Source organism: Geotrypetes seraphini, chromosome 1, assembly GCF_902459505.1.
Source record: "Geotrypetes seraphini chromosome 1, aGeoSer1.1, whole genome shotgun sequence".
NCBI classification, from domain to species: Eukaryota; Metazoa; Chordata; class Amphibia; order Gymnophiona; family Dermophiidae; genus Geotrypetes; species Geotrypetes seraphini.
This window is the reverse complement of record NC_047084.1, coordinates 415,172,077-415,198,633: the sequence shown is the minus strand read 5'-3', so window position 1 is coordinate 415,198,633 and position 26,557 is coordinate 415,172,077. Positions and strand designations below refer to the sequence as shown.

The 26,557-nt window shown below is 42.1% G+C and overlaps 1 protein-coding gene across 1 annotated transcript in view; it reads left to right on the top strand.

Annotated features, from left to right (window-relative positions):
* The window catches only part of PLPPR1 (phospholipid phosphatase related 1), a 223,561-nt gene that overhangs the window by 131,834 nt on the left and 65,170 nt on the right, over nucleotides 1–26,557 (top strand). Inside the window, exon 5 of the mRNA XM_033918704.1 lies at nucleotides 15,492–15,624. Within this exon, the coding sequence (XP_033774595.1) occupies nucleotides 15,492–15,624 (133 nt within the window). The remainder of the gene's footprint in view (nucleotides 1–15,491; nucleotides 15,625–26,557) is intronic.

Sequence of the window (26,557 nt, the reverse complement as noted above, 5' to 3'; positions counted from 1 at the left end):
GGGGGGTGCAGGCCTTCGGGGGGTGTAGGCCTTTGGGGGGTGCAGACCTTCAAGGGGGTGCAGGCCTTCAAGGGGGGGAACAGGCCTTCAAGGGGGGAAAGGCAGGCAGGCCTTCAAGGGGGGGACAGGCCTACAAGGGGGGGGGACAGGCCTACAAGGGGGGGGACAGGCCTACAAGGTGGGGGACAGGCCTTCAAGGGGGGGTGCAGGCCTTCAAGGGGGGTGCAGGCCTTCAAGGGGGAGACAGGCCTTCAAGGGGGGGGAAAGGCAGGCAGGCAGGCCTTAAAGGGGGGACAGGCCTACAAGGGGGGGACAGGCCTACAAGGGGGTGGGACAGGCCTTCAAGGGGGGGGACAGGCCTTCGGGGGGGTGCAGACCTTCAAGGGAGTGCAGGCCTTCGGGGAGGGGGTGCAGTCCTTCAAGGGGGTGCAGGCCTTCAAGGGGGGGAAAGGCAGGCAGGCAGGCCTTCAAGGGGGGGACAGGCCTACAAGGGGGGGAGAAGCTACAAGGGGGTGGTACAAGCCTTCAAGTGGGGGACAGGCCTTCGGGGGGGGGGGTGCAGACCTTCAAGGGAGTGCAGGCCTTCGAGGGGGGTGGTGCAGGCCTTCAAGGGGGTGCAGGCCTTCAAGGGGGGACAGGCCTTCAAGGGGGGAAAGGCAGGCAGGCAGGCCTTCAAAGGGGGACAGGCCTACAAGGGGGGGGGAGAAGCTACAAGGGGGTGGGACAGGCCTTCAAGTGGGGGACAGGCCTTCGGGGGGGTGCAGGCCTTCGGGGGGTGCAGACCTTCAAGGGGGGGACAGGCAGGCAGGCCTTCAAGGGGGGGACAGGCCTACAAGGGGAAGGGACAGGCCTTCAAGGGGGGTGCAGGCCTTCAAGGTGGGACAGGCAGACCTTTAAGGGGGGACAGGCCTTTGGGGGGGGGACCATGATTTAGAAGTACACGGAGGGAAGGGGGTGTTCAAAGAGACATGCATATGCCAAACTTTGGGGGGGGGGAAGAAATAATGTGTCTGAAAATAGAGGAGAGGGAGAGAGATGATGGACCATGGGATTTAGGGAGGGAAGGAACAGAAAGGGAGAGAAATTGGACACAAGGGATGGTGTGGAGGAGGGATAGAGATACTGGATAGGAGGGTAATTAGGAAAAGAAACGGAGAGATGGTGGACTCTGGGATGGTGGGGAAGGAGGGAGAGATGCCGGATGAAAGGGTATTTAAGAAAAGGTGGATCTGTGGAGGGAGATGAAAAAAAGGAAAGATACCAGACTTCCTGGGAAGGGAAGGGAAATGGAAAGGGAGGACAGAGTTGGCAGATGGATGGTTAGCATGCAGAAAGAAGGAGACCCTGGCAAGCAAGTTATCAGAAGAAAACCAGAGCCTTGGACCAACAAGATTTGAAATATAACCAGACAACAAAAGGTAGAAAAATTAATTTTATTTTCTGTTTTGTGATTATAACATGTCAGATTTGAAATGTGTATCCTGCCAGAGCTGGTGTTGGACTGCAAACGTGAGCTAGGATTTAACAGAGAGAGGAAAAGTCCTTTTTGTTTCTTTATTTTATTTACACCACAGCGCCAGTGTGGTTAGGAGAAGCCAAAGGGGGTGAAAAAGCTATAAAACCCACCAGGAGTTTTGAAAAAAATCACCCAACTGGGCAGGAAAATCGAATTGAAAAACCAATTCAATAGGGCTGAATCGAATCAAAATTTTTTTTTCCTGTATCTGGCAGCATTAGTTTGCGCTACTGTCTTAGACTTTAGGACCTGGGATTGGGGAGAGATGGCATCCTCAGTACTTTATAATGCAAGTGAAACGAGGATTTGGTCAGACTTTTGAAGGGTCTGCAGAAAAAAAATATTGTATAGGCCGGGGACATGAGACAGCAGGAAATGGGAACTTTTCTTCCTTCTATTTTTGTGAATGGAAAGGCTGAGGATGTCGGAGAGGTCAGTTAAAATATGTGCTTTATAAGAAAATATAATAATGTGTTTTATAAAGTTTATAGCATAGCTGGCCTACCCAGTGAGGTGTTCCTAGTGGTGATGGTGGCAGCGTGTCAATGTGTTGAGAGGAAGAGGTGGTCTGGGAAATTCTGCTGAGCAAACTCCGGGCCCATTTCCACCCCCCAGTTAGTCCACTCCACTCAACTGATTCACACACTGAGTGGGTCTTTGGGTGTTGTTTTGGGATCTCTTCCAGTGGTTTATCTCCTTCTGGTCCAAGGAAGGAAACTTTGTTATCCTTAGCATTGACCTACAGAATATGTTTGTAACAGCGCTGCTTGTGTGGCATTAGGCTATGTAGTGATCGAAAGAAAAAAACAGACCTTTGCACATTTTTGCACTATATGGTGGGTGTATGAGGAGATTCACATTTCCTGCACAGCTAAGTCCATGTGAAGTTACCTTGTGCTGTATTTGACATCTAGCAAGGTCTCTGTTTGAAAGGAAAGATCTAAACTTAAAAATGAAGTGGCCAGAAGTTATGGTAAAAGCAGATAGTGTAGCTGGTTTTAAGAAAGATTTGGACAAATTCCTGGAGGAAAAGTCCATAATCTGTTATTAAGACATGGGGGAAGTGTCTGCTTGCCCTGGATCGGTAGCATGGAATGTTGCTACTCTTTGGGTTTTGACCAGGTATTAGTGTCCTGGATTGGCTACCATGAGAATGGGCTACTGGGCATGATGGACCATTGGTCTGACCCAGTTAGGCTATTCTTATGTTATGTTCTCATCTGTAGGGGCCTTTGTTTTCACTTCTTATTTTAATGTATTTTTTTTTCTGGGAACTTATCAGTGTTTTTTATAATGGGAACAAAAATGGAAGAGAATTAATGTGTGTGGAATGGGGGGTAACTAATTTCTTCAGCTAAATAATTCAATCCACTTCAAACAGACATAGGAGAACTTGTGCACCATTCACACACCCTCCAACCAAAAACGTCAAAAGAAAAAAACTGTTCGACAACCTCCTAGCCATTCGAGCTGCAACACTCGACCCCCAACTCTACAACCAATTGATATCAACCACAGACTGCAAAACCTTCAAAAAGAAATAAAAACCCTTCTATTCAAAAAACACATAAAACCGAACTAACACAATCAGAACTGTCCCAAGCATCACCTGCAACTACTCCATATGTACTTCTAATGTCATGACAAATTAGACATAATTTATGTTATGTTATGTTTGGAATAATGGTTACATATATGAGGTTCAATAAAAGAAAATTTTCACTGCCTGTTTCTATTCTGACCATTTATTCCATTTCATGGTTATTGCAAAAAAAAAAAAAAAAAAAAAATTTTTACATGGGGGGGGGGGGGGGGGGTGTCAAAAAATGATGGGCCCCGGGTGCCACATACCCTAGGTACGCCACTGAGCTTTCACATTAAAAATTGTAATCACTCTTGCTGTAAATGGAAATAATTTATCCTGCATTCAGTGCAAGGAGCTTGTATCACCAAAGAAGCTCCATCATGTTAATTATTATCTTGAGCTCTGTATTAAAAGAATACATTATTAATAATAATAATAATAATAATAATAATAATTTATTTTGTATACCGCCATACCCAGGGAGTTCAAGGCGGTTCACAACACATAGATGAATTACATACAGTGCGATTGAAAAAAAAAAAAGAAGAACATAACAAGGCAATCGTAGGGTCAATCTCGTTTACATTCACAATTTAGGTGAAGGAAGGGCTAAATACGGAGTACATACAGTGTGTGCTGTAATAGAATACAATTGAGTTTAAGAGAAGGGGGGAACAAAGCATATTAGATGGAAAGGGGGGGAGCAACAATCTTAGAAGGGGGCGGGTGGAAAAGTAAAGGAAGAGGTGAGGAGCGTTGAGGAGGGGGGAAGGGGAGCATTAAGGGTTTGGTCTGTCGCAAAGAAGGGTTTTGATCTGTTTTCTAATGTGGAGAAGGGGGAGCGTTAAGGATTTGGTCCGTTGAAAAGTAGAGTTTTGAGCTTTTTTCTAAATTGGAGGTATGAAGAGGCGTCAAGTATAATTTGGGCGAGCCATGAATTTAGTTTGGCCGCTTGAAAAGAGAAGGTTCGTTCGAGGAATCTTTTAAGATGACACGATTTCAGTGAGGGAAAAGTGAACATAGTTGTTCTGCGGGAGCTCTTGTTATTATAGTTCAGGTTGAAGTGGGGGTAAAGATAGTCTGGTGACATACCAGATACGGTTTTGTAGCAGATGCAAGAGAACTTAAATAGAACTCTGGATTCGAATGGTAGCCAGTGCAACTTGTGGTAGAAAGGGGATATGTGTTCCCATTTCTTCAGGCCAAAGATAAAGCAGATGGCAGTCCCCCATTAGACACTTAAGGCCATATTCTGTAACTGGCACCTGAATAAATAGGCACCTAAAGTTAGGCACCTGGGGCAAATTGTATAAGTGGCATCCCGATTGTAGGCAGTAGTAGGTATCCTACCACTGTCTAACCAATTGAGATGCATGTTTTATTTAAAAAAAAAATAAATAAAAACACCCTGAGGCAGGCCGCCTACACTATAGGTGTCTGTTGCGGGTGCAGTGAGGTGCCTAGGGATGCATAAGCTCATCCAAGGCTAGGTGTGGGCATGGTTTCACCCAGAAGTGGCCTTGGGCAAGCTTAAATGTCCCTAGGCATCTCCCTAGGGCCACGATAGGCATCTGAAATATACGCCATTTAAATGCTGGCTTGCATTTCAACTAGATGTGGCCGTAAGCTGATCATCGCAAGAAAATCTCCCTGCCGTATTCTGACCCGGTCTATAGAATTAAGTTTTTAGTTTAGTTTAACTCCTGAACCCGATCACATGTTAACCGGCAGGATGGATGCCCACTCCCGCCTGCCACCACCCCCCAAACCTCCACCCAATACTGTCCGTGGCGGGAGGGATGCCCAATCCCTCCCACTGCCACCCTTGAAACCCCCCCCTTAAAGTCCCCTGACAGGAGGGATGCTCACTCCCTCCTGCCCATCTTCACATTACAGACTCAGATCATCAATCTCATAATTGCTGACATAGGGGATAATAACATTCCTTTCTCCTCTTCTCACAAACATTCAGCTATCGTTCTGAAACACTCAACACTAGAGCCATCAGAAGGGGCACTCTAAAGGAATAATTTTATAGAGGTGTTTTTTTACCACTGCACATACCCCTGGATTCTATGTACTGTGGCCACTGAGATAGAAAAGAGGCAAACCAATGAAGGACAGTACCAGAAATATCCAGAGATCAGAGTTGCAAGAGATGAAGAGAATGACTGAGAAGATCAAAGGCTGCAGAACCGCCTCCCTGTGGTCAAATCTTGTCATCTAGCTGTCCCCCATGCTTGGAATAAATTACCCGAGTTTATCTGCCAAGACCTCCCTTCCGTTGTTTAAAAGCAGACTGACAACCTATCTTTTTAATATAGCCTTTAATCCATAACCCTACTCCCCATTGCTCTCCAACCCAGCCAGCAGATTAACCATTCCCCTTAACTGTATCCATGCCATCCTGTTTGTCTGTCTTGGCTCTTTAGATTGTAAGCTCTTTCGAGCAGGGACTATCTTCTTTGTGACTTTGTACAGTGCTGCGTATGTCTGATAACATTATAGAAATAATTAATAGTAGCAGAAGCAGCAGTATTGGTAGAATAGTATTAAGCAATGAGGCAAATATTGTTCCTATAGAGTTGCCTGGATGGAACCTTGATTGAGTGGGGTGTGGATCAGGGAAGAGACATGTCTTAGAAGGGCTAGGTCAGTAAGAAGGAAGAGGAAATGCTTATCAAAGGGGCAAGAAGGGGTATTTAAATGAACATTAAAGTACCCTAAAATAACTAAATTTGGAATGCAGACCACCACATCTGAAATACAATCTATGAGGAATTTCTGGAGAGAGATCTCAAGAGAAGAAGAGGTGCAGAGAAACAAGAAATGGAGGGGCTGGGAAAGTTGTGGGGTCAGTCAGGAGATGGAGAAAGAGAATGGTGCCATAATGGCAGCCCCATCACCTCTTCTATTAGTGAATCGCATCATGGAAAATACAGAGTAGTTAGAAGGCAAACCTTGGGATACAATGGCATCCTTGCCCTCACAGCCCCAAGTCTCAGTGAGGAAGAGCAATGAGTGTGGGTGGCTAAGAAGAGTGCCCTTAACGAGGGCTGTCTTGGTTCGTAGAGACTGGCAATGCTTCAGTGGAATTAGCACGGAGACGGGTAAGCAGCGGCAGGCCTCTACAATGAGGCAAATAAACAGCAGTAATCAAAAATACTGAGAAAATCATAACAATTAATGTCCTTTATCTTTATTTTCCATTGTTTTTCACCCACACATCCGGGGGGGGGGAGGGTGTTGCGGGAGGGGGTATATCTTTTGTTTTGGTATTATTCCTGATGGTAATGATGGATGGGGGAGAGAATTTTTATCTTTTGTATAGATACTGATTGATTAGAAGTGCTTGGTTGATTATCATTATTTGTATAGTTGGCATTAAAAACTAAATTTATTTAAAAAACAACTAATGCAGAGCAGCAGATAACATCCTAAGTTAAGCGGTAAACTTCAAACTATGAAATATTTTCCCCTACCTACTTGCATTCATTAACACACGCTTCACTGCTGTTCAGCACTACTGAACTGTTATTGTGACAGACAGGCAGATGGTTACATAAAATGAATAGTGCTTTTCACATTTTTGAAATGTGCTGAAAATGGCAAAGAAAGATATTGATGTCTAAGCTTGTTTGCAAAATTTTAAGCACAATTATTTGACTTTGTGGATATTATTACTCATACAAAAGCACAGAATTCCCCAGTGTGTTACTGAAGGGCTAGAATTTTCATGGTAGCAAAGGGAGTACACTTCTTCCTCCGTATTCACGGTTTCAGCATTCGCGGTTTCGATTATTCACGGTTTTTAGCTTGCTGTCTCCTCCCCCCAAATTACGTCAGCTTGCATAGAGGAATCACTGATTCCATGCATTTACAGAGAAAATCACTGATTCCCAGCACTTTCTTCACCGTGTTTTGCCTCTCCTTCAGGAACAGGCCAGGTCTCCCACCATGTTATTCGCGGTTTCACCATATTCTCAGTGGTTTTTAATAGAAAACAGCGAATGACATATGAAAAAGTTGTTCGCGGTTTTCTGTATTTGTGGTTCTGTTAATCCCCTATCACAGCGAATACGGACGGAGAAATGTATACACTGTATTTGTGAATTATACATAATAAATATAATATAGTAAATAACAGCAGATAGATACCTGAGAAGGCAACCCAGTCTGTTCAACTAGATGGCCAGGGCTGTGCCTGCCTGTTCTGTGCAGTTTACAGCCTTTCTATGTCCTCTTTAAAGGGTGAAGGTCATTTAAGTGTTCTTTTGATTTCATTCTTTTTTCTATATAGGGATTCTCTGCCTTTTTGAATTCTGTCACTGTTTTCAACCTGACCACTCCCCAAGGAAGGTATTCCAGACATCAATCAGCCTTTCTGAAGCTTTAGTCAAATCAAAGAGAGCAAAGCCTTGTTACCCTGAGTGCCGTAATAGCACTACGAGGGGGTGCTGAAAAGTTCTCAGCCCAACCAACCAACTTCCTAAATTCCGAGCATTATTTTGCCACTGTAGCGGAAACGTATGTTATCTTATTTCATTAAGTGCCAATTTGCAGAAATAAAATTCTATGTTTTTGACATTGTTTCAGATCATTGATTGAACCATATCCACCTCATTCTCTTCTTGGTTGGGCTGAGAACTTTTCATCATCCCTTGATTAAGAAGCACCGGGAAGAAACACTTTCATAGCTGTCATGTGTCAGGATTTAAACAAGCAAGGAGACAGGAAATTCAGCAACGTTGTTCGGAGAAGATTAAAAGATGTGAGAGATGATGGTTCTGCTTTGTGAGTATAGGCTAGCTCAGGTTTACAAATTCAGCAAATATAAACATGTACATGGCTGTCCCAGCAACTCCTGAAATTAGGAAATGATAACAGGACAGTTTTTGCTTCATCGGTATTAAGAATTTAAGATCCAGAAGAAAGCCCAGCAACACAATAGAGTAATTTAGTGGTGTGAAGTCATTGATCGCTTTACACACCATAATCTAGAACACTTGAATACTCTGACACTTGCTCCAATTACATTTGGACTTGTCTCTCTGTGGGCAATCTCACTATGAGTCTAGCCATGTTATATTGAGCTAATCAAGGATGAGATAGACGAGTATAGAATCCTGTATTATGGATCTAATTAAGAGGCACAAATCACACTCACGTTCATTATTTCTTCTTAATATCCACTGTGTTTCTGTGAAAGATGACTCAAAACTTGCATCCCAACTGTGCTGGCATTTGGTGGATAAAAAAAACTTAGTAATGCAATATTATATTAATTTGTGTGCTTCACCGCATGCCAGCAAACTCTCTCTCTCTAGCCCCTACTTACTAAAGTGCAGTAAGGTCTTGCAGCTTACTGTGAAGTAGGGGCTTAGGCTAAGGTGGGGGGGGGGGGGCCTCAGGGAACTGAGGGAACACACACACATACACACACTTCGGGATCCATTTCGGGATCAGGTTCCCTCCAAAATTGTGGCATAAAATCTGTTTTTCTCCTTAGGATCTTGTGACCTGGGTTGGCCATTATTGGAAACAGGATACCGGGCTTGGTGGATCTTTGGCCTCTCCCAGTATGTAAACTCTTATATTCTTATGTTGTAGTTGGCAGGGACGCTCAAGACCTGCCTGCCAAAGTGATTTGCCACCTGAGCCCATGCCTATGCTGCTGGAGCAGCAGGAAATCGGCAGGGTGCTGGAACTTCTGCGATTTGATGGGGGCAGCGGTAGGGGAGGAAAACTGAAAGGAAATGATTGGCTCCTCCAGTCCAACTCTGAAAAACTGAGTTCTGGCTATAATTCTGTTGTGTAGTACTTAACAAAATGAATACAAAACCTCTGCAGTAAATGTTGGCAGTCCTCCCAATCTATTTGGGAGCACTGCCATGCAGTTAGCACAGAGAAACATGTGGTCCCATGTGTGCCATCCTGCTCTTTTTGTAGGTGATGTAGAGCAGGGCCAATATGAAGCTAACATATTTAATACCACATAAAATCTTTGGTTACCTTATTGACCTTCATAAATTAAGTACCCAAAATGAAAATATGTGAAATTAAGATGACATTATAGGAGTAATGCTCCTTTTATCTGCATTTCAGATAAAGCTACACTTCTTGAGACGGTGTTACCTCCTCTACTTTTCTGCTCCTTTAACACTTAGACCATGTGACTCCTTTGCTTTTCTCTCTCCATTGGCTTCCGGTTTATTTTAGAACTAGTGTTTAAGCCCGTTACATTAACGGGAGGTAGAATATATGTCTGTCTGTCTTTCTTTCTATCTATCTCTCTCCCTGGCCCCCTTTGTCTGTCTGTCTTTCTGTCTCTCTTCCTGCCCCTGTCTCTTTCTTCCTTTCTTTCTGTCTCTCTCCCTCCCGCTGTCTATCTTTCTTTCTGTCTCTCTCCCTCCCACTGTCTGTCGTTTCTTCTGTCTCCCTCCCTCCCTCCCGCTGTCTGTCTTTCTGTCTGTCTGTCTGTCTCTCTGGCCTCCTGTCTGTTTTTATTTCTGTCTCTCTCCCTGGTCCCCTGTCTGTCTGTCTCTCTCCCTGGCCTCCTGTCTATCTGTCTTTCTTGTTTTCTGTCTGTCTCTCTCCCTGGTCTCCTGTCTTCTTTCTTGCTTTCTGTCTTTCTCTCTCCCTGGCCCCCTGTCTGTTTGTCTTTCTTTTTGTCTCTCTCCCTGCCAGCTGTCTTTCATTCTCGTGTGCTGCCTGCCTGCCTTTCTTTCTCTTTCTCCATGGCCCCCTTCTGTCTCCCCCCAAAGCAAACCAAGATTGCTCCCTGCCCTCAGCACACCCCTCCCCCCAAAGCAAAGCAAGTTCACTTCCTGGCCCCCTTTCCCTCTTCCCCCTACTTCCCTGTGCAGCAGCAGCATTCCCTCTCCCTCCATTTCCCTGTGAAGCAGCATTTCCCTCCCCCCACCCCACTTCCCTGTGCATCAGCAGCATTCCCTCCCCCTCCACTTCCCTGTGCAGCTGCAGCAGCAGCATTCCCTCCCCTTTGTGCAGCAGTATTTCTGTTTGTTTCTGGCCGGCTCCCTTACAGTTCCTTGCCAAAGTTATTTTTGAGTTTAAAGCTGCCGCGGTGGCTCCTCTCATGATCCACGCCTACGTCAGAAGCCTTCTCTCTGACATGACATCAGAGAGACTTCTGACGTAGGTGCGGCTCGTGAGAGGAGCTATGGTGGCGGCTGTGAACCTAAAAATAACTTCGGCAAGGGATTTTAAGGGAGCCGGCCAGACTGCGGGCCTCAGAACAATACCTGGTGGGCCGTGAGTTTAAGATTGCTTTGTTAGACGAAGTGAGGATGGGAAGGGGGAGTCGCCTCTGTGGTTACCGCCTCCGTGCATCCCTGCTTAAGGTGCCTCCGCATGCGTGGAAGAAACCACCACTGACTCCTACTGCACATGCGAAGCCACAGAGCTACAGATCACAGACGCAGAGATCATGGAGTGTGAAGTGCGCATGCGCGCGTGGAGGGGCATAATCAAAAAAACCGTCTAAGTCCCCTTTTGGCCTAAGGCCTTAAACGTTGAAAGTAAAAGCAGGGAAATCTCCATAATCAAAAAAACGTCCAAATGGAGGGTTTTTTTGATAATGGCCTGCTTCTACATTCAACTGTTTAAACGCCCAGACCACCACTACGTCTTCACTTATACCTCAAAGACGTCTACACTTATATCCCATAATGAACCACAAAAACGCCTAAGCCCCAAACGTCCAACACAAGAGCTTTTATGCGAAGGAGGAGCCAGTCCTTCACCTAAAAGCTGGATTCTGTAACCGGTGTCTGTCAAAAACAACACCTGTTACAGAATCCACACCAAATCCCCCCACGACATCGGGGCAGGAGGGAACCCAAGCCTTCCTGCCCCACAGCACCGACTCCCCCGATTACGTTCAGGGCAAGAGGGAGCCCAAGCCCTCTTGCCCCGCGACACCCCGACGTTCCCCGACATCGGGGCAAGAGGACTTGGGCTCCCTCTTGCCCCGAACGTAATCCCAAGCCCTTTTGCCCCGGGCACCCACAGCACCTCCTGATTACGATCAGGCCAGGAGGAAGCCCAAGCCCTTCTGGCTTCTCGCCCCCCCACCCCCTACACGATTGGGAAGGGGGAACCCAACCCCTCCTGCCCAGGCAGTCCCCCTACCCCCCACCCCCCACTACAATATGGGCAGGAGGGATCCTAGGCCCTCCTGCCCTCAACACAACCCCTCCAACAACCACCCCCCAAACCCCGGATCGCCCCCCCCCCTCCGCCAACCCGCGTCTAAAACCAGCTTTGATTATGGGTACTTGGACGATCAGGCTTTTTGATCGTCCAAGTAGCCATTTAGGCCACTTTTAAGACGTTGGGGTTTTTTTTTATTATGAACCCCTTAGTGTTTTATTATGATAGATTCAGTTTAAGTGTTTATGTATTGTTTTTAAGATTTTACATGGTATCTTTGCTCCTCTTGTTCCTCTGCAATGGAATATTTATAGATTTTCATATGCGAGAGGCATTCGTCGATTTAAACTTTCTCTTCCTTCTAGGAAAGGAATTCAAGGAGTTAAGAATTTAGCAGCTCTCTGGCGTTCAAATTTCCCCAATTATGGGATGAACTTCCCCTAATTTTGAGGTGTCCCAGTTCCTTCCAACTCTTCCATAAACTTCTAAAAACTTTTTTATTCGTTAAACATTTTTGAAAACTAGCTCTCTTGTATTTCAGTTTACTTTATTTTTTTAATTTATTATTAACCGCGTCAAACTTCCTTTGGTTGAAGACCAGGTATATAAGGTTAAAGTTTTAGTTTAGTTTAGTTTAGACTTCCTTTTATCAAGACGCGTTAGCATTTTTTTAAATCACCGGCTACTGAGGTAAAGGCTCCAACACTCATAGAATTCCTATGAGCATCGAGCTTTTACAGCACTGGCCAGCGATAAAAAAATAACCTAACATGGCTTGATAAAAGGGGTCCTAATTCATGGTGATAATCTCCACATAAATCATAAGGCATAGACCACATTATTTTTTGACCTAGAATAGCATCTTCAGTGTTAGCTATTAAACAGCATTTTACTAAAATGCATCTTATTAACATGTTTATTAAGGCAAAAATGGCTTACCGCCAGATATGGTAAAACATTTTGCATTAGATTTGCCATTTGTGTGCACCATTTGGAGAAGTGTATTGGATGGGGAATGAGTATGTAAGTGTACTGACAATAGTACACGTTAAATAAATAATGCTGACTTATCACCGAAGCCCTTCTCCCCTTCTAACTGGGAAGCAGTATGTGCTCCTGCACTAATTCTTTTCAGTGGCAGTGCAGTTATGTTAACAGTAATGCATAATTTAATATTCTTAAAAATAACACACCATTGCATTTGTGTATGTGAATGTGAAAAGCTCAAACCCAACAGCCAACCTCTAGTGATAAACACAGAGCAGGTTGTTAATGAGACCATCACAGCTGATCACCATCTCAAACCACCGCATATATAAATAGATCTAAACATTAAAGTAATCAGCTTGTTCTTATCTTGAACGGTGGAGTAACTGTGACCAGTCTCACAACTGCTCCCGTCTTGATGCTGTGTGATACCAATTGCTATAGCTGTCTCATATTTCCCTCGACCCCCAACTTGAGTTTCACAAATTGGAGTTTCTTCAGAAGGGGACACCGTTTGCGGGACTCCCTCACCCGAACCAACCGACAGTGCAAGCGACCAACCACTGGTCACAGTTTCTCCACCGTTCAAGATAAGTACAAGCTGATTATTTCAGTGTTTAGAACTATTTATGTATGCGGTGGTTTGAGATGATGATCAGCTGTGATGATCTCATTAACAACCTGCTCTGTGTTTATCACTAGATGTTGGTTGTTGGGTCTGAGCTTTTCACATTCACGTACACAAATGAAATGGTGTGTTATTGTTTAAGAATATTAAAAGGTGATTAATTCTTTTGAGTTGATATAACTTCACCTTATTGAATTTTTATTTTTCCTTGTATTTTTGAGTTGAACAGTAATGCATAGACAAAAAATATATAATAGAAATAATGCCAATTTTTGACTACTGCAACGCAATCCTACTGGGCGTTCCAAAATACATGATTAAACAGGTTCAAATGGTACAAAACGCAGCTGTAAGATTTCTCCTGGGAAAATCAAGGCACACGAGTGCCACCCCACTACTGAAAGAACTACACTGGCTCCCAATTGAAAGCAGGGTGAAATTCAAGATCCTACTGCTGACGCACAAAATCTCATTTCTCTGAACCACGATATCTAGCAGCCAGACTACATCAGCACACAACATGCGCACTACGCTTGAGCCAAAATCACCTGCTGGACATTCCCTCCTTCAGAGACATCAAATACAAAAGCATCAGGAAAAGAATGTTTTCGGTGATGGCTCCAAGGTGGTGGAATGCCCTCCCGAAGGAACTAAAACTAGAAAAAGATATTGGAAAGTTCAAGAAAGGGATAAATATCATCCTCTTTATAGACTACTTTAAACAATAAAACAACATAGAGGAGACAGTTGGCTAATTTCCCCCTCTCCCACCCCCTCAATCAGGAACTCGATAGGAAGAATACAATAGGATATAAATAGACCATGGGCTGATGCCCAGAAAACTGGACTCTGAGGAAGATAATACTTCAAAGATAAACATAAAACACGTTACAGATACATGTATAAAGAATATATTTAGTTGAATAGGCCAAACTCCTTTGCTTTATTTGCTTGTTACTTTTTGAGTGGCTTTTGCTGCCACTGCCCCACTCAGGGCAGGATTAATTCATCGAGGGCCCCTAGGCACACAAGTACACTGGGCCCCCTGTCCCGCCCCACCCCACCATGCGCCCAGGCGTAAACAGGAAGCTACGTCAGAGGGAAGCTTTGGGCAAGCAGTACAGCTTGCACAATTACAGTTCCCGTTGCCTTTCTTACCCGCATTGCTTGCTTGTTTTACTTTCTGTCAATGGGGGGGGGGGGCGCGTTGCCAATCGGGGTGGGGTCCATGTTGCTGATCAGGGGGGCCCGCATTGCCGATCGATGCTGGAGGGGCCCATCACCGTTTGGAATAAACAATGTTGATGCCCTCCTTCATCGGGCCCCCCTGATCATTTTAGGCCCTAGGTACGTCCCTACTTGGCCTATTGGTTAATCCTGCCATGGCCCCACTACAGTTAGGGTAGAGGGGAGATTTTTGCTAGCATATAGTATTTTGTACTCTTCCTCTTTGGGGTTTTCTATTACTAAAATCCTTTGATACCACTTTTAGAAACATCAGAAATCAAATAATTTTTTTCTTCATCTTTCTATTAGGCTGTTTTAATCCGAAATTCATTGCCTATATTGTTGAGGTCTGCATGTAGTTATTTAATTTTTTTAAATGCTAAAGACTTTCCTGTTTAGGAAATTTGTATCCCCCCTCCCTCTTTACAAAGCCGCATTAGGCATTTTTATTGTCGTCCATTTATTGTCTTCATGAAATCCTATGAGCGTCGAAGCTGATATATTTGCGGCCTGTGATAAAAAAGCCTAATGCGGCTTTTTAAAAGGAGCCCTTAGGTAAATATTTGTTCTCACTAATTTGGATTGTGTTGTGAAATTTTGGACCACTGATGAAAGAGTATTTTCCGAAACACGAACCATGTTGGGTCCCGTGTACTCAAACAAGAGGACCATTTGTTTGAAAAGCTACATTTATCTTCATTAATAAAGATTAGAGTTTTAACCTTGTAGACCAGTTCTGCAGTATTTTTCTCTTATTTGGTTTATATCATTGATTGAACCACATCATGTCATGCTCTTTTTGGTTGGGCTGAGAACTTTTCAGCACCCCTTCGTATAATGTAATTATTGTAATGCAATGAGTGCACCCCACAGCACTGCTTTTTACCCTGTCTTAAGCACGTGTTAGTGCTTACATCAACCTTTAAACTTTATTACAGGTTGGAAGAGCTCCTGGTGTAAGGAAGTGCCTAGTGATATAGTCTAAACCAGTGGTCTCAAACTCGCGGCCCGCCAGGTAATATTTTGAGGCCCTCGGTATGTTTATCATAATTACAAAAGTAAAATAAAACAGTTTCTTGATCATATGTCTCTTTAGCTATAAATGACAATATTATTATTAAGACTTAGCCAAAAAGAAAGATTTATAAACTATAGAGTTTTACCTCATGCAAAATTGTCATTTCTTTAATAAGACATTAACTATTTTTTTCTGAGGCCCTCCAAGTATCTACAAAGCCAAAATGTGGCCCTGCAAAGGGTTTGAGTTTGAGACCATTGGTCCAGTGGAATCCTTATGGAAAAGGGAACACTTTAAATAAAATTCAAACTTGTCTTCTGAATTCGTAGACATGCAACTTTTTTATTTTTTACTTCAGATTTTTATTGGTGAGATTTCCATGTATTTTATAAAGTCAACCAGAGAAAGCCTGATCATCCAGGAGAAAATGATTTTAACAGGAGAGTGTTGTTACCTGAACCCATTGCTCCGAAGAATCATACGATTTATAGGTAAGTGACCAAAATGCAGTGAGTTAGAATGCTTGATGAAATAAAATGATGATCTGGTGTCCAAACATACTATTCTGAAAATATCTTTGCTGGATAAAAGGTAGAATTAATAAATAGTAGTAGCAGAAATATTTAGTCCATTGGAAATTGTCTCATAAAAAAAAAATAAATCAGAAAGTATTTCTTTTCATTTTTAAAATATTTTAATTGAAATTTTAACATAAGAAATGTACATGAATAAATTTTACAATTAAAATGTTACTTACATACAAATCATAGATGCAATGAGGACTAAAAGCATCTATGTTATCTACCCAAAGTATATATGAAGTCATTTATTCAAAGACAACTATAAATACTCCCATTTAGACCAGGGACTAGATTAAATTTGATTATGAAAGACCATTAAAATTACACTTATATATTATACTCAATAATACCAGTTGGATAGTATCTATAATTAGGGTAAAGAAGAAATATTTGCTATTGGTGACCAAATTTTATTAGATTTAAAACTTTTATTAGTAAGGGAATTGGCTTTACATTCATATTTATGAATCATCATAATCATTGCCTACCAGAATGATGTGTTCAATTACTGAGCTGATTTTCTAATGCAAAAGAATCATTTGTATAGTGACAGCAATTAATGTATCAAGAACTTTGGAATGCCATTTATTCAAGTCTTCAGGGAAAGCAAGAGATCAAAAAAGAACAATGTCAAACGATAAATGAGACAAAATAGGTAATATAGTACCTATAATTTTCCAGACTGCTTTCCAAAATGGTTGAACAATTGGGCAATCATGAATCATATGATTCAGTTCACCTAAATTATTCTTATAGTGCCAACATTTGTTAGAATTTCTTCATGGAAAGTATGGTGAATTGATGGATGGATGGGAATCTGGGGAAATGAAGGAGACATTTTTGTTAAAAGCTTTGAATAAGCAGAGAGGCTATTAAGTAGAAAAAAAATTTAGAAATGAAACACTATTTATTCATTAGGATTTGGTTCATGCCTTATTCAGTTGTAACTCAAAGCATGTTATATTTAAGTGCAGTAAAGGACCTTGGCAGAGAAACAATAAATCCCCAAGAAGGGAAATTGCATGGAGGGACCATGGTTAAAACCAGAACTTCAACGAGTATGGGGAGGCCATATTGTTGTCATTAGTTCTATATTTTATGTACCCTATTTGATTCCTCCTTTCTTATTTTTATTTTTTTTCAACAATACCTCGTTAATTTTAATGGCTACAGAGATTGTTATAAAGTTTGGTAATAATACATAGAAGACTTAGCTTAAGTACTGGATTTGACAAGGCCTGAAATGATATACCAGCACAAGTAGTGGAAGCAAAAATGTTAAAAATATATATCTTTCATGAAATGTAATGTTAGGGATTTTGTAGTTTTACTTATTATCACAGTTATGTTTACTGGTTCTTTAATGTGATTGTTTTCATTTTGTCCTGATTATTGATTATAATTTGATATTTTAATTATGTACATTTTAATTATGCATGTAAGACAATTGTAGGAAAAGGGTTGAAATGTCAGGTAGAAAATATAGATATGAGAACAATGGTACTGGGTAGCATAAGAGAATTTATATTTGTGTCTATCCAGAGGGATGAATTACAACTGAACAGACTGGGTGGGCAATTTTGGTCTTTTTCTATGAGGGACCACTGAAATGTTCTCAGCCAAAGCAAGAATAATGTGGAGCCATGAAACTTACAAGTTATTCCACACTTTTCTTGACACTTTTTGTTTCAATTATATGAAATGAAATGAAATGAAAATTGTCAAGAAAAGTGTGGAATAACTTGTAAGATTCATGGCCCGCATCATTTTCTTCATGGTTGGGCTGAGAATTTTTCAGCTCCCACTCGTATTATCGTTGGTAAAATCATTTTTATTGAGTAGGCTCCTTCCCTGCATACTTAGAGCATCTAAATGGAGATGCCCAGTTGTAGAACTGCCTTATATATCTAAGGATGTAGATGGTAATTTTATAAGTTAATCGGACAGGAAGGCATCTATTTGTGACTTTATAAAATACTAATAGATCTACAGAAACGTGCTTAGATTGGAGGCACAGATGTTATACCTGTTGGAGAGTAGGTGTAAATAAGAACGTACAATACACGAGATAATGTATGTTTCATAAAATGCATATGCAAATCATGACTCCACACAGTCCCTGCCCCTGAGCATGCCTAGTGACTGAGGCCCGGATTCTGTAAACTGTGCCCCAATTGTAGGCAGCTGTAGGTGTCCTAAGCTATCTAATCATCCAATTGGGATGCACGTTTTTTAAAAAAATGCTCCCTAGGCAGGCCGCCTATATTGAAAGCGCCTCAAGGAGCTAGGGAGGCCTGCAAGCCTGCCTAAGGCTAGGCGGTAGCCTTAGGTGAACGCATCTCCCTAGTAGAGCAGGAGACGTTTACTATGTAGGCCAGCAAAATGCTGGCCTACATTGTAAGTAGACATGACCACTATACTTAACTGCGGCAAGGGATCTCCCTACAGCGATTAGTATAGTGGCCACAGCTGTGAACTCCAGTATCCCCACCCTCCCCCTAAACGAACGAGGCAGGAGGGATGCCCAATCCTTCCTGCCGAAAGATCACCCACCCCCCCTAACGATCGCCGGCAGGAGGGTGCCCAATCCCTCCTGCCTGATGAATGCCCACCCTTTCCTGATGATTGCCGGCAGGAGGGTGCACAATCCCTCCAGCTGGACCCCCCCATCAAATCCCCCCTCCTCAAACCCCCCAATGAAATATCCCAACCCCCCGGACTCCCCCACGAAACCCCCTCCCCCTCCCTGGACCCCTCCCCCATGCTCACCAAGCAAGTTGGCTGGCCGGATGGTTCCTTGTACCAGCCGGCCAGCAGGCCTGCCTCTGTCCAAATGAGGCAGGCCCGCCCCTCCCCTGCCCAACCCAAAAGAGCCTATGGCCTGATTGGTCCAGGTGCCTAAGGCCCCGCCCATTGGATGGGTCTTAGGTGTCTTGGCCAATCAGGCCCTAGGCTCCTATAGGTTGGGCAGAGGGTAGGCTCATCTCATTTTTCTCAAAGACAATGAGTACAGGGAGTGCAAGGCAGATCCTCAGATTACACTTACCTCCAGAGCCCCGCCCCTGAGTTACGATCTCCAACTGCACTCATCAAATCATATCCAGCCATGCTTTCTTCTAAATTCACATCCTACCATCAAAATCATCAGGCCTAAGAGTTTCAACCAAGTTACATCATCGGACTCTCTGGCTCCATACGAGCATGAAGATTCTTCAAGGCCTCTTCTGTTTCTCCTCCCCTCCCCCTCTCATCATCTGTTTCCTCTGATGTCAGGTATCTATTTGAATATATTAATGTATCAGCTGTTTTTCCTGCTTAAGTGTAGAATCTTCCTCTGTTTTAAATAATAACAGTTCCAATAGTTCCATTACAGTTAAAAATCAGGTGCAGCAACCATTTTTAATATGAAATAAAGTCAGAAACAAAAATATTAAATTATTTCTGTACTTCTCCAAACTTTTCCATATCAAGGTAAAAAAAAACCCAACCAAGACACAGGTACCCTCAATATAATAATCTCTAGTTCATAGGTGTTTCTTGAGATGACAGAAACTCTAAGTTTTTCTGGATCCTCAAATTGATGAAATTTTTCTTTATATGCAGCTCTCAGTGCTGGATAATATCCATATTTAGCTCCAATTTCCTTTAAAGGTTGTCGTAATTGTAGAAATTGCTTTCTCAGCTGAACAGTCTCTTTGGCAAAATCTGGGACAAACAATAACTTGGAATCTTTATAAGTTAAATTTTTGTTTCTTTTGCAACTTTTAAAATCTCTAGTACATGTTGAAATCTCAGTAATCGCAATAATACTGACCTGGGTTTTTCATGATTTTGAGATTTTTCTCTTGGGATCCTGTATGCCCTCTCAATTTCAATTGGCACTTTTAGTTTTATAGGAAGTATTTTCGGTATTGTTTCTTCTAAAAAGGATATCATATTTCTTCCTTCTGCCCCTTCCTTTAATCCAAGGATCCTTATATTTTATCTTCTTGATCTGTTCTCAAGATCATTCTTTTTTTAAATTTTTTAAATTCTTTATTCATTTTCAAAATTACAATAAGTGTTATATATGTTCAATCAAAATAACAATAAATACATCATTTAAAAACTATCATTGGTACAATACATAAACTCTTATCCCTCCACCTTCCCACCCCTCCCTACCATGTATTCCATTATCTTATAGAATATGTAATAATAAAATATCCCCCCTTCACTATTAAACTTATAAATTTAAGGGAAATAATGTCAACTAATCTGTGCAATATTTTGTTAATGGTTCCCACACATCCTGAAATTTCCTGAAATATCCCTGCTGTATTGTAATGAATCTTTCCATTTTATAGATATGACATAAAGAGTTCCACCAAAAATTATAATTTAATCTACTCCAATCCTTCCAATTATATGTAATTTGTTGAATGGCAACACCAGTCATTATAAGTAATAATTTATTGTTGTTCGCAGAAATCTGACTTTTTGCTCTCATTTCCATACCAAATATCACAGTATCATATGATAATGCCACTGGGTTATCTAATAAACTATTAATTTGGTCCCAAATTGATTTCCAGAAATTCATAATAAATGGGCAATAAAATAATAAATGATCTAAAGTTCCTGCATCTAGATGAAAGTGTCAACATTTATTAGACAAAGAGCTATCTAATTTTTGCAACCGAACAGGTATATTTTCAAGGGTCCTTTTATAAAAAAGTAAATAGCATTCTTTTAAAATTTATTTGGCTGGGTAAAACTCCTAGAGTGGCTTTGGTATCCTTACAAAGATCAATTTCAGAGGGAGGGGTAAATTTTCCCAATTTTTATAGGTACCATCAAGCCTAGATCATTCATTTTTTTAACCATTTCTTTTAGTATTTTATGATCTTCTTTATGGTCCTGTTGCACAAGTTCAATCTTTTCTATTCTGTTTTCAATCTTATCCATTCTGTTGTTTACTAAATCCAACTTGCTATTCATGATGTTCATCTCTTTCCTCATCTCAGTTAATGTTAAATTGATATTTCTGAGTTCCTCCATTACCTCTATTACATTCCAATGGCAAAGTAATCCCATTAGGAGTCTGTGGATCTTCTTTTAATCTTTTTGTCTTTCTTGTAGATTTTGCGGGAGTCTCCTGCATCTTCTGCTTGTTATAGGCCATTAGTAGAGGATTTTATAGTAAAATAGGAGAAAAATTATAACTCTGGAGTATGGTTAATGATGCTTAGAGGAGGGAGCTTAACAGCTAACCAGCCATCCACCAAGTCTCCAAGTTCCAGAATCCTCATTTACTTCTTTATTTCCACTTTTATTTTTTTATTTTTTTTCCAATTCAAAACAAACAAAAATTAGCATACTAGTGCTCAGTTATTCTTCTATATCATAGTTGAAGGGATGGTGTAGTTTCAACCTCCCCTACATGCCTTCTATGCAAATATAGGTTTGTCATGCAAATGTAGATATTTTAGGGCCTCAGAGGTGCCACCAAAAGTTCAATAAACTTTCATAACTTTTGGCTTTATGCCCCCTATTGTCATCGGGACACTGATTTAATACTTAGAGGTGTGCAACAATTATCTTTAAATATTCAATAAGTTAAATAAGTTATAAAGTGCATGTTACTTAACTTGGGTGGTTAGCCAGGAGGGATAAAGTCGTCAACATGTTTCACCCTGCTGGGGTTTCCTCAGGGCACAATCCCTCAGTGCTATATGCTATTCACGACGTGGCCACCCGATATGAATAGCATATAGTACTGAGGGATTGTGCCCTGAGGAAACCCCAGCAGGGTGAAACATGTTGGCGACTTTATCCCTCCTGGCTAACCACCCAAGTTAAGTAACATGCACTTTATAATTTATTTAACTTATTTAATTTATTGAATATTTAAAGATAATTGTTGCATACCTCTAAGTATTAAATTAATGACCCGATGACGATAGGGGGCATAAAGCCAAAAGTTATGAAAGTTTATTGAACTTTTGGTGGCACCTCTGAGGGCCTAAAATATCTACATTTGCATGACAAACCTATATTTGCATAGAAGGCATATAGGGGAGGTTGAAACTACACCATCCCTTCAACTATGATATAGATTCTATTCTTCTATAGAGATCCATACATTCAAAGCCTTACACAGTTATTCTTCTATGCATCCCTGGAAAGATGATTGAAGCACTGATCAAGGATAGCATAGTCCGGCACCTAGATACACACGACTTGATGAAACCCAGCCAACATGGGTTCAGGAAAGGGAAATCATGTTTAACGAATTTACTTCAATTTTTCGAGACCGTGAACAAGCAAATTGATAGTGGAATGCCGGTGGACATAATATATTTGGACTTCCAGAAAGCATTCGACAAAGTTCCACATGAAAGGCTTCTCAGGAAACTACAAAGCCATGGAATAGAGGGAGATATACAAAGGTGGATAGGCAAATGGTTGGAAAACAGAAAGCAGAGAGTGGGCATAAATGGGAAGTTCTCAGACTGGGAGAAAGTGACTAGTGGTGTGCCCCAGGGCTCAGTGCTTGGGCCAATCCTATTTAATATTTATATCAATGACCTGGAAGACGGAATATCCAGTGAGATCATTAAGTTTGCAGACGACACAAAGCTATGCCGGGCAATCAGATCGCAGGAGGATAGCGAGGAACTCCAAAGCGACTTGTATCAGTTAGAGAAATGGGCAGAGCAATGGCAGATGAAGTTCAACGTGGAGAAATGCAAAGTAATGCATTTAGGTAGTAAGAATAAGGAATACGAGTATAGAATGTCAGGCGCAACTCTGGGTAAGAGCGAACAAGAAAAGGACCTGGGTGTACTGATAGATAGGACCCTGAAGCCGTCGGCACAATGCGCGGCAGCGGCAAAGAAAGCAAACAGAATGTTAGGCATGATAAAGAAAGGAATCACGAGTAGATCGGAGAAAGTCATAATGCCGCTTTATAGAGCAATGGTCAGACCACACTTGGAATACTGTGTCCAACATTGGTCTCCCAACCTAAAGAAGGATATAAAACTGTTGGAGAGGGTGCAGAGACGAGCAACGAAGTTAATAAGAGGTATGGAGAACTTGGAATATGAGGAACGACTCAAGAAACTGGGACTGTTCTCCCTTGAGAAGAGGAGGCTGCGAGGGGACATGATCGAGACGTTCAAAATGCTGAAAGGCATCGATAAAATAGAGCAGGAAAATAAATTATTTACATTGTCCAACGCGACACGGACAAGAGGACATGGTTTGAAGCTAAGGGGGGACAAGTCCAGGACAAATGTCAGGAAGTACTGTTTTACGCAGTGAGTGGTAGACGCCTGGAATGCTCTCCCAAAGGAGGTTATTAAGGAATCCACTGTGCTGGGATTCAAAGGCAAATTAGATACACATCTCCTTATGAGAGGCATAGAGGGATATGGGTGACTAAAACTACATCAGGTGTATACCTGACTGGGCCTCCGCGTGTGCGGATCGCCGGACTCGATGGACCATGGGTCTGATCCGGAGATGGCAGTTCTTATGTTCTTATGTTATGTTCTTATCCCCCAAACATCTCTGATCAAATCCCCATACAGACCTTTTTACCTACTTACCCAGGACTTTAACTCTGAACCCTTTCCATATGTATAAAAAAGTATTTAAATATATTGTCTATATTAATTACCAAGTTTATTTTAATAACCAAGTTTACAACACCTCTCAACTGCCTCACTCTACATCAACCAACTGTAACCCATATGTATATATAAACAACCAAATCTATAACTCCTCTTGTACGTTCCACTCCATCTATGTTAACTTGTAACAAAACAACAAGGCAAGTAGTCCACCAAAGAATCCAACATGAAACAAAAGATCAGCAGAAAATAAGGAGATTCAAATCAGGTTTATTCAAGGTGCTCCCAAGAATCATTCCCGATGCATTTTGCCAAACAAGGCTAGTCTACACTAACAAAAAATCATATCTTTCATACAAACAGAACATAGAAAACACCTTCGAAAAGTATGGAATATGTAATCACAAACTAACCTCTCCCCCTCTGTAGTATGGTTTTTAGCCACGGTGGTAAGAGCTCAGATGTTCATAGAATTCTGAGCATCAGAGCTGTTACCACCACGGCCGGTGCTAAAAAATGCCTTACAGTTTTGTAAAAGGAGGGAATAAAATAGAAATACATAGACATAGGTTAAATTGAACCACCAAGAAGCTGGCCTCTGCATACAATGCAACACAACAGAAACAGCAATGCATATCCCCTAAAGCAAAAAAATAAATAAATAGAAAAACATTTTCTACCTTTGTCTTCTCTGGTTTCTGCTTTCCTCATCTTCTTGTCACTCTCTTCCTTTCATCCACTGATTGCCCCTTCTATATGGCATCTTCTGTCCTATTCCACTTCCAGAAACTGTATGCCTTCCCCCTTCCATCTTTCCGTTCACCCCCATTGGTCTAGCATTCGTCTTCTTCCATTCCCTCCTCCTATAATCTGGTATCTCTCTCCTCTCCTCTTCTTCTCCCCACTTCCATCAGCATCAGCTCCCTTTCTTTCCCTCCAAACCAATTCCATCCAGTATCCTTCCCCCTTATATCTCTCTCCCTTTTCCCTGCACACCAATTCCAACAGAATCTGCCCCCTTTCTCTCCCTCCACCACTCTTCCCACATGGCATCGGCAATTTTTTTCAGATGGCGATGGGCCCCCCCACATGGCAACAGGGGCCCCATCATGGCTAGAGCCTCCCATGGCATCAATTATAACAACAACAACACAGGCCCTCTCCCGGCATCAATGGCAATGTGACCGGCTCTGCTCCAGGAAGATCCCACAATGACTGTGTCTTCTGGAATATGTAAGTGACATCGTAGGGGGATGGACTGCCAGACACAGTCATTGCGGGACCTTCCTGGAGCAGAGCTGGCCACGTTGCTGTTGATGCCGGGGGAGGCCGCATTGCCGTCCGTTGATGCTGGGGGGGAGGGCCGGTGTTGTTGTTGTTGTCGATGCTGGGGGGGGCCCGTTGCCTGGGGGCCCTCGTTACTGTGTCGGTGGGCGTCGCCATCTGAAAAAAATTGTCATGGTAAGTCATTCTTCAGCGAGCCCCCCTGACTGGGCCTACCCATTAATCCAGCTCTGGGCATATAGCCTTTAATTTTGTATGAAGAAATGTGAAGTGCCACCCGAGTTAGTTGAATGATTTATTTTAATGAATATGTGTGTATATGTATTAGAGAATGACATGAGGACAAATTTTTCCCCATCCCCACGGGAACTCATTTTCCCATCCCATCTCCATGAGTTCTTTTCCTGTCCCTGCCCCATTCCTGCAAGCTCCATCCTCAACTGCACAAGCCTCAAACACTTTAAAATCATAAGTGAGGCTTGTGCAGTTAAGGCAGAGCTTATAGGAATGGGGCAGAGACAGGGACAGCAACAAAACTCATGGGGATGGGACGGGGAAATTGAGTTCCTGCAGGGACAGGTCATTTTCTAATATGTATTGTATGTGTGGACAACATTTAACTAGTTAAATGCTGATATTCAGCTTTAACTGGTAAGTCCAATAGGCCAAAAATAGGATTGCTGTTTATGCTGTCTTATTTGTCTGGCTAACTTAACTGGTTCAGAGCCAAGTATTGGCACTTAACCAGTTAAGTGCCGACTCCGCCCCAACTTCACCCTTGGATCACCTACTAAATAGCAGGTGTTGGCTTAGGTGGTTAATGCTTATATTAAATGGCACTGTCCAGTGAAGTGCCACTGAATATTGGCAGATAACCCTGCACATGGGATTTTATTGGGTAGGAGCCTCTCACTTTGAATATTGTCTGCTGTGAGTTTTATTAGAATTCACATAAGCACTAGATTGATGGGTGACTAACTTTTTAGTAGACTCAAGAAATATGCTTTAAAAGGTACACAGAAATTGTTACAAAAAGCTAGAAGAAATAAAACATATGATGATAGAAAAAGAAGCCCTGAATTATGCTCGCCATGTTATATCTGACTATACAATGTATTGTCTTATTATATTTTTACCATGCTATGTAAAGTTTGTTTTGCTTTCTCTGTCAGACTTGCCCCAGGTACATTAGATAGATTGTGAGCCCGCCGAGACAGACAGGGAAAAATACTTGAGTATCTGAATAAATTCATGTAAACTGTTCTGAACTCCTTGGAAGTACAGTATAGAAAACTGAAAAATAAATAGAAATGAGACCAAATGAGGAAGTAATTCAGTCAGGCCCAGATTTTCAAACTGATGACGATATTGGCAGCCACCTTAAAAGTAGCCACCGATCACATGTCAATCATGCATCGACGCCGGTTTTGGAATCGTGCTGATGCAAAAGATAAGCACTGGAAATGTAGGCCAGGGTTTTCCATGCCTATATTTCCTGTGCCTATCGTCACATGAATTGCGCCTACATAAGTGCTTTAGGCTGCCTAGCACCACTTCCGGTGTTGGCCACGCTTACTTTGGTGTTTGGCAGCCTAATGCACCAAATGTAGGCATGATTCCAGTGCCAATTTTCTAGATGCCGGTATACACCTCAAATCTGGGTTAAAAACACCATTTGGATGGCATTTTTAATGGGGTTATGGGTGCCTACCGGCGCCTAGAGTATCTGGGCCTCAATGTCCATCCTATCATTCTCTCTGCAAGAAACTCCCCAACCACTATCTGTCCCATTTGTTTTGTCTGTCTGTCCTAATTAGATTGTAAGCTCTTCAAGCAGGGTCCGTCTATTACATGTTAAATGTACAGTGCTACGTGCACTTTTCAGCCCTATAGAAATGATAAAAAAGTACAGTAGTAGTAGTCAATAGATAGGCATATTT